General features: G+C 44.0%; 1 protein-coding gene across 1 annotated transcript in view; it reads right to left on the bottom strand.

The window, feature by feature from the left end:
• The window catches only part of MX1 (MX dynamin-like GTPase 1), a 30,136-nt gene that overhangs the window by 10,085 nt on the left and 10,746 nt on the right, over nt 1–9,305 (bottom strand). The window contains exons 6-10 of the mRNA XM_008571220.1: nt 8,617–8,815; nt 6,675–6,753; nt 4,904–5,026; nt 3,901–4,042; nt 587–745 (exon numbers count right to left, since the gene is read on the bottom strand). Of these exons, the coding sequence (XP_008569442.1) occupies nt 587–745; nt 3,901–4,042; nt 4,904–5,026; nt 6,675–6,753; nt 8,617–8,815 (702 nt within the window). The remainder of the gene's footprint in view (nt 1–586; nt 746–3,900; nt 4,043–4,903; nt 5,027–6,674; nt 6,754–8,616; nt 8,816–9,305) is intronic.

Below are 9,305 nucleotides of genomic sequence, written 5' to 3'. Positions count from 1 at the left end.
AAAAAAAAAAAAAAAAAAAAAAAAAAAAAAAAAAAAACCGCTAAATGATAACATTTGGAGAGCTTGCTGGTTGGTGAGCATATGCCCTTGCCAGGAGCACTGGTGCACCCCAGCTCCACAGGGACAGGAGATTCTGCGCTCAGGACCCTTCCAGACCTCACCCTATGTACCTTTTCATCTGGCTATTCCTATGTATCTGTTATCATATCCTTTTATAGTAAAGCAGTAAATGTAAGTGAGTGTGTTCCTGAGTTCTATGAACTGTTCTATCAAATGATCAGACCTGAGGAGAGGGCCATGGGAACCCTGGTTTACAGAGGGTTGGGCAGAAGCACGGGAGATCTGGGACTGGCGGGGGATAGTCTTGTGGGACTGAGCTTTAAGCTATGGGGTCTGCTCTAACTCTGGGCAGTGTCAGAACCGAATTAAATTACTGAACACCAAGCTGGCATTTGCAGAATCAGAGAATTGGTTGTGGGTGCTGGAAAACCCTCCAGGAAGAGAGCTCTGAAGTTGGCACTGGCTTTGGTTCAAACCTTTCCCTGCCCTAGAAATAAGATGCCTAAGAGCCAAATCAAGAACTCACCAGTCACCCTGTGCAGCATATCCACAGCTGGCTCTTCCAGAGCTTTTATTTGCTGTTTTACGATGGCCTCAAATGTCCTATAATTCACAAATCCTGGCAGTTCTCTGCCACGATACTGAGTTTCAAATGTCCAGATTTTTCTATATATAACATCATAACCTGCAGTAGAAAAGAATAGCTCTGAATTATTTTACAAAAATATTCTTGCAGGTTTTTCTAAACATAATACCATTATGGACTTGCTAAAATTATGAGTGGCAAGGAAATATGAAATCAAATCAAATCCAATCTGCGAAGTGAAAAATATTCAAGGATTGCAATAAAGAAACAGATCTTGAGATAATTGTCTTCAGTCATTTTGAGACAGCAAGGTGGAGCCAGGGCACGATGCCAAAAAAGAAGCAAATGCAGAAACCTCAAGTAAGACCCACTCTTGCAGAGGTACTTGAGTATGAACTTTTATAAATCCAATCTTATTTTTACAAAAGAAATTGTATCATAATACACTCCTTAACCAGAACGGTCTGGAATCAATAGCACATCAATGTGCGTGTGCTGCAGCATGAGAAGAAAGTGTCTATAAATCAAATGGGATAGCAGAGGAGCTAGGCACTTCCCATTGTGTTAATGTGATACAGTATCACTGTCTACTGTACAAAATGCTTAATTTTTCTTCACTCCTTCTGAAAAACTAACCAGGGATGGCAGGCTGGTACCCTTTCCTGGTCAGGAGATATATTCCCATAGAAATTTTTGTTATTGAGATATAGTTCACATACTATAAAATTCACCTCATTAAAAGCGTACCATTTGGTAATTTTTAGTGTATTCACAAAACCACGCAGCCATCACTACCTTATTCCCGAACATTTACATTGCCTCAAGGAAACCCCCCTCCCATACTCATCAGCAGTCGCGCCCCACTGCTCCCCATCTCTAGTCCCTGGCAGCCATGATTCTGCTTTCCGTCTCTGGATTTGCTGATTCTGGACATGCCATATCAATGAAGTCATACAATGTGTGGTTCTCTGTGACAGGTTTCTTTCTCTTAGCATGATGCTTTACGGTTCACCCATGTTGTAGCATGTATTAGCACTCGGTGTCTTTCTATGGCTGAAAATATTGCATTGTATGGTGTTACAGGCCCAACTCTGTTTCCCCAAACTCATATGTTCAAGTCCCAACTCTCAGTACTTCAGAATGTGACTGTGTTTGGAGACAAGATCCTTAAAGACGTAATTAAGTTGAAATGATGTTATTAGGGTTGCCCTAATCCAATCTGACTGGTGTCCTTATGAGAAGAGAAGATCAGGACACAGGCACACACAGATGGATGACCATGTGAGGACACAGGGAGAGGATGCTGTCCACAAGCCAAGGAGAGAGGCCTCGGGAGGAACCAGCCCTGCCTGCTCCTTGATCCTGGACTTGCAGCATCCAGAATGAGACGATGAATGTCTGTTGTTTCAGCCCCCAGTCTATGCACTTTGTCACGGCAGCCCGAGCAGACTCGCACATGTGGCTACACCATGTTCTGTTTTTTCATCTATTGGTGGATGTGCATGCACTCTGTTCCCACTTTCTGTCTAACATGAATGCTGCTATTATGAACATTCACGTGCAAGTTGTCATGTGGATGTTTTCAATTCTCTTGTGTACACACCTAGGAGTAGAGTTGCTGGGTCATGTATTTACTTTTCTGAGGGATGGCTGCACGTTTATCCAAAAGAGCTGTGCCACTGACGTTCCTACCAGCGATGCGTGAGGATTCCACATTCTCTGAACCCTCTCCAACACTTGGCAGAGTCTGTGCTTTTGACTACAGCCATCCGAGTGGGTGTGAAATGCTATCTCCCTGGGGTTTTGATTTGCGTTTCTCTGATGGCTAATGATTGTGAGCATCTTTTCACGTGCTTATTGGCCACTCACATATCTTCTTTTGGGAGAAATGTCTATTCCAATCCTTTGCCTATTTTCTAATTGGATTATATGGCTTTTTGAGTTATGAGTTCTTTAAATATTCTGGATACTACACCCTTGTCAGATATGTGATTTGCAAGTATTTTCTCCCATTCTGAAAGGGACAGGGTGGCCCTTCCCTGGCATGAGAACATAGCACATGGTGGGTGTCAGCCTCCACTCTCTGGACACAGCGGTGGCAAGTCACTGCCCCCAAAATGAGCTTCTGAAACGTCTTTCTACCGAGGAGCTCTGTTATTTATCCTCTCCTGCCCTCCGTGCCTTCTGCCAGGAAACAAATGGATTTCAAGCTATAGCCTACCAAAAGACTAAACTATCTATTTTTCCACATTTATTATTCAAAGCCAAGGAAAGCTGCTCATGTGAACTTCCAGATGGTTGAAATAAATTGTGGAACCCCATAAAGCTGCCTGAATAAAAGCAAAGTTACTTGAAATTTCCCTCAGCTGCGGTAGATTTATCACTGGATGACATGTGATTTCCCTCGGCTTCTTGAAATATTCAAAAAGAGATTTCAGAAGACACTTCCTACCTTTTTCAGATTCTTAATGATTTGAAGACACAGGGTGGTAGCTGGCATGCTGTTTTATTTTCTTGTCATTGCTGCCACGATAAAATCCATTAAGAGACATGCCAGGCTTCAGGACCCTGGCCGGTTCACTAAGACTGAATGGGGGACCACAGTGGTGGCACCACTTGTAACACAAAGAGCATGATGTTTGTGCTGCTCACTGTTGAGGGAAGACTGATTCTGCTAGAAGCTGTGACTGATTTAGGCCAATTAATCTGCATTTTCCCTTTGGTGTCCTTTGAAATCAATATAGATGTTGCCAGACTGAGTTCAGGGCCCCAGAGCAGAGTGAATGTGGCATATGTGTCTCTTGCTCCTTTTTCTGGCCATCCTCACCAACCACACCCCTTCTGTCTCAGCCCAACACAGCAGGCTCATGATAGTGCCTTGACTCTCTGCTGCGGTCTGAATGTTTGTGTCCCCCCAAATACAGATGTCGAAACTTAATCCCCAGAGGGGTGGTATTAAGAGATGGGGTCTCTGGGTATTGCTCAGGTCAGGTCATGAGGCTCTGCCCTCACGAATGGGATCAGAGCCTTATTAGAGGCTTGAGGGGGCTTGTTTGTCCAGTCTGCCACGTGAGGATGTGGCTAGAAGGTTCCATCTCTGAAGCAGACAGAGTCCACACCAGATGTCCGATCTGCTGTGCCTTGACCTTGGACTTCCCAGCCTCCAGAACTGTGAGCAACAGGTTCCTGTTATTTATAAATTATCTGATCTAAGGTATTCTGTTGTAACAGCCTGAACGGAGTAAGACACTCACCTTTTTTGAAATTAGCTTCAATCACATCACTCCACTTGCAGAACTCACTCCGGAGTTTGGTGAACAGCCGGGTATCTTCATCCCCCACTGTTTCTTCCCCTTGTATTAAAGCATTGATGTCCTGATTAAATACATTAATTTTCTGTCAAGAAGAGAAACATCAGTATAAGCAGAGATACTTCAAATCCAAGTGTAAAGGTGGTTTGGAGGTTGTGTGTGTGTTGAGGGTGAGTCACTCCATGCCTCCTACGGCCCCCTGTGGAACAAGGGGAAAGTGGAGGTGTTGTGTGGAGTATACTATAAAGTAAATATATTTCACAGGGCCTAGTTTCTTGTACTTTCAGGTTTAGTCTAACTTCTTAAAAGTACATATAAAATGTTGACCTTGCAAAAAACAGAAAATTTTCCCCAGGCTATATAATCTCTGGTGTAAGATAAAGACTTGTAACACAGCAAGGCTGCTGGTTCAAAAACAGACAAGTTACTGATTGATATGTAAAGATACTGGAGCTATGTAGGGAGACGGAATGTTTGCTAAGATCAAGCTTTTGTTGGTGGATCACTTAAATTGCCTTATAGAATGTCACTTTGCTTGTTTTACTGAATGTTACCAGCCTGTATTGTTAAACTATAATCCCACCTGTGTTCTCTTCCTGTAACTTCCTGGTCTGGGAATAAATGTGGGAAGAGAATCCCAATTTGTGGTTAATTTCCCAAATGGAAGGAATGCCTCTTTCTTGAGGGTTCTGGGAGATTAACCACTTCAGGGCTTCTCACTGCTCAGAAGAAATGGGCTTTGGGTAATCCTTTGCAGCTCTGTCACCCAGGGAAAAAGGGGGGACAAATCTGTGCGAGGCAAAGCAACAGCATTGTCCCCAGAAAACTCGATCCCTCCCTTCCACCTTTGGGCTCTTGGGTGAGAGCTCACGTGCTCACAAGGCATGTGATCCCTTTTTGACAACTGTGGATGATTCTCTGACTTGATGTAGTTGGCACTACTCACATCAATCAGGAACAACATTTTTTCATTCTCATCATTTGGTATGTCGGTGCCGTATTTCTGTAATTCCTCTGTTATTTTCTGGTGACACTCTTTTATTTGATTTTCTAACAGGGGCAGAGATTTCTGAGGAAAATAGAGAGAAAATAATGGAAATATATCATTATAAACAGGAAATGAAAAGAAGGTTGCTGGCTGGCTTCTGCAGAGCAGCTGCATGGTCCATTAGACCTCCTGGTTTCCTCCAAAAGGATGACCTTCCAGATGGAGGGAGGGCATGTTAGGACACTGCTTCCCACCCAGGTCTTCACCCTTTCCTGCTCCCATGAATGAGCCTCACGAGCTGTGCCGAGCAACCTGCTTTTCATGGTTCCTGGGCCCCATAAGAGCAACCCAAGGAGCAATTCCTCCTGTGACCACACTCCAAAAACTCTCTTCAGGGAGATTAGAAAGATCCACTTGTCTAGTAGGTTCTGAAAAAGTGGCAATGGGAACAATGTGAGACTCAACAACTTTTATGTTCTAACAGACACAAAGTCATTAGGGATATTTCTGTTTCTAACAATATGGTTTGCTGAACTTGCTGGTACACCCTGACACTATAATGTCTAAAAGTGCGGGCTAAGCGTGAAAACCATCTCTTTAAATGTATCAGTAAGCTGGTAAGTTAATGAGAGAGACTCAGGGGCCAAAGCCAGGTGACAGTAGCCACCCAGGGACTTGAGAAGAAAGCAGCCATGAAGCTAGATTTGGCCTCAAGGGCCCTCATATGGGAAAAAGACTTCAGCTTGAGCTTAACAGGTTGGCTTGGTGCAGAGGCAAAAGATCAACCACCAAGGGCTTGCTCACACCGGGCATCTAGTAAGAGGGTGGCCTCTTTCTGCATAAGGGTGGGACCCGAGAGAGATCCACTGTCATGACCTTAGACAGCTAGAAGCAACACTACCCTTCACCCACATTCCTGGGGACTGCATGGAAGAGCTTGAACTTTGGCACTGAGCAGGAGGACAAGAAAACCTGCCGAGAATTTGTAGCCCCAAGCCAGCCCTCAAACAGATTTGCTGCCCAAATTCACACTTGCCCAGGGGTCCCCACCACCTAAGCTAAGAATTTAAAATGGTTCAAGCAAGAAGCTCTCCCAGGGGTCTGACAAAAGTGAATGACGCTTCTTCCTGGAGACACCCATTTTGGACTCAGGCTTCTAGGAATACCCATAGATCAACTTTCAAGAAAGATGAGCTCACAGGCAAAATTCCACCCAAGTCATGTAGGTAATGGTGGCAGAGCCCAACGCACCAAGGATTCTGATATTGGAACCATCCAATGCAAAATACAACATAAATATGTGCAAAGAAATCTTTCAAAAGGATTGAAAATTTGAAAAAAAAAGACTATGTTCAGGCAGATATGAAAAAGAACCACAGAGAGCTTTTAGAAATGAAAAATATGTTCCTTACACTTACTAAGAAATGACAACCGTGGCTGGTAATGAGAAAAGAGGAGTTAGTACAAGGCTCCTAAGATTTTAAGTGAATATGGTCTGTCAGCCTCCTACTCAAAGTATGGTCTTCTGACAAGCAATATCCACACTGCCTGGGAGCTTGCTAGAAATGCAGAATCTCCGGCCCCACTCCAGACCCATCGGATCTGAATCTGCATCTTAGTAAGATCCCAGGGAGAGCCATGGGAACAATAACATTTAAGAAGCTGGCAAAGTGTAACTTTGTGTTTGCAGGATTCTTTACAGAGATCAGACAGTGCTGCACGTGCTTACGCAGATGTGTGTGATGAGCTCAGTCGTCAGTCTTTCTGCCAGGCAGGGAATCGTGGCCCGACCTTCCTCCAGAAGATCCCTGGAAAAAAACACAAGATAAACTCCCATCTTGATGTGCCCAGGACATGCAAGTCTGCATTCTGCTGCTGGGGAAAATCAAGGCACATTCAGTTACTGAGAACCGAATGGAATGCCCTGCAACCAGTGCCCAGCAGATATGCAGAGCTGGATTGTACACAGTTGTGACTGAATGTGAGCAATCTCAGACATTTGAACAGTGGTATAGTGGTCCCTTCTAGCTGATAGAATAAATGTGTCTCATGACATCCAACTACAGAATCGGTCTTCCTAAACATACACATATATACCTATGGATATGTTTTCATAACACACACACATACACATACGCACTTCTGTGTGTAAAGTGTACATGTAAGTGTACATAATTCATATAGGCATAGGTCTTCATGAAAATAGATTGATGCATATTTATATATGTGTGTGCATGAACACTGAACTGGGGAGACATACCCGTGCCCAAGATAAGAACCCAAACCGTGGACTGTGTAGAGAAAGGAAGCCAAGCGCCCTCTCACTCTACCCAAATTTGTTACCACATTGTGAGTTATTACAGGGTTTTCTCCATTTTCAAGGACTACTTAGGATAAAAGGCAGCAGGAAAGCTTGAGTCGAGCCTATGTGTGAGAGTACACTCAGACCCAAGCTTCAGTTGCCATACCTGCTAATTTTTTAAAAAAGTGTGGTAAAACACATATATCACAAACTTGACCATTTTAACCATTTTTAAGTGTACAGTTCAGTGGCATTAAGTACATACACACTGTCATGCCACCATCACCACCAACATTTCCAGAAGTTTTTCATCTTCCCAAACCGAAACTCTGTCCCAGTTAAACACTTACTCCCCATCCCACTTCCTCTGTCCTTGGCAATCAACATCCTACTTTCTGTCTCTATGAATTTTCCTACCATGGACTTCATAAAGTGGAATCACAGAGTATTTGTCTTTTTGTGATTGGCTTACTTCACTTAGCATAATGTCCCCAAGGTTCATCTGTTGTTGTGTGTCCTAATCCCTGCCTTTCTAAGGCTCAGTAACCTTCCATCTGACGGCTATACCACATTTTGTTTCCCACGCATCCACGATGCACACGTGGGTTGTTTCCTCTCTGGCTGTTGTGAACAGTGCTGCCGTGCACAGTGGTATGCGAGTATCTGTTTGACACACCTGTAATTCTGAGCAACACCTCTCCGCAGGCTTCTGGGAGAACTGAATACAGGAATGTTTACAACTCTCCATATCCTCATTATTTTAAATCTAATCAATTCATCGGTCTTTTCCTTTTAAAAACATTTCATCTTTGGCATGAAGGTTAGAAAAGTCTTCTCTACCCCAGGATTATAAACTATCCATCTGCATTTTCTTCTGGGATGCTTATGGCTTCTTTTTTGGCATTTAATTTTAAGCTTCAACTGATATTATTTTGTCATAAAGTGTTAAGTAAGGGCACCATTTACATTTAACTGTTTTCCAAATATTAAACAACTATCCCAACACCACTGATTGATAATCAAACTGATATAGCCCACTGATTTGAAATGACACATTTATCATGTATCAAATATATGCACCTATGTCTATTTCTGGACTGTCTACTTTCTGTTCTGTTCTATTTATATTTTTATTCTGGTTCCAGCATCATACTATTTACATTATTGTAGAAAGTCTCTCTTTACTTTGATTGATTAGGGTTTGGTTGTTTGCAATCCTTTGTGGATTGCTCTTTCATTCTATCAGGTGAGTTCCATGGTCATTGCCAAGATAAGAACACACATACACGTTCCAAATATCTGCTCTGACAGGGCATTGTCCCCTGACCCTTCTCCTGGGTTTCCCCTAGGTGGACACAGCTGAGCACACCTGAACTGTGGGTGGTCCTCAAAGAAGTCCTTCTCTCTCTGCAGAGCCGTGGCCAGGCTCAGCTGGTCCTGGATGTCCTGCTGACCACGGCACTTGACGATCATGTAACCTTTCTTCAGGTGGTACACCAGGTTCCGCACCACGTCCACCACCTTGTCTTCTGTACCTTTGTCCACCAGATCAGGCTTTGTCAAGATTCCTGTGAGCCAGAGACTTTCCATCAGGGAGTACTCATGGTCACAGAGAGAGGTGAATAACAGCTTGTGCCCCTGGCCACCGGTCTCCCAGGGTTTCCTCCCCGCCTTGCTTGAGGGCAGAGGATGGCCCTGACAGAAACAAGGGGCTAGGCGGAGCCCCCATCCAGGGAGAGAACTGCAGGGCAGGCTGCGTGAAGATGGGGACGCCCCTTACAAGCAGCTATGGGGGCTCTTCCTGAACTCCTCACCCAGGTCCACTTTATGGATATATGACATTTTTTTATCCCTTTACTGCTGTGGACATTTGGGTTGCTTTTACTTCAGATGTATTCTTTTTTTTTTTTTTATTTTTTATTTTTTTTATTTTTGTCTTCTTCCGTGTCCGGCAACGGATCGCAACCCTCAGTGTTGCCCCCGTACCGGACCGGGACCGGGACCGGCAACGGGATCGCAACCCTCGGCATTGCCCCCGCGCCTCGCTCAGCCAGTGAG

This window comes from Galeopterus variegatus, unplaced genomic scaffold (assembly GCF_000696425.1).
Source record: "Galeopterus variegatus unplaced genomic scaffold, G_variegatus-3.0.2 Scaffold668, whole genome shotgun sequence".
In the NCBI taxonomy this organism is placed as follows: domain Eukaryota; kingdom Metazoa; phylum Chordata; class Mammalia; order Dermoptera; family Cynocephalidae; genus Galeopterus; species Galeopterus variegatus.
This window is presented reverse-complemented; position numbering and strand designations above follow the sequence as displayed.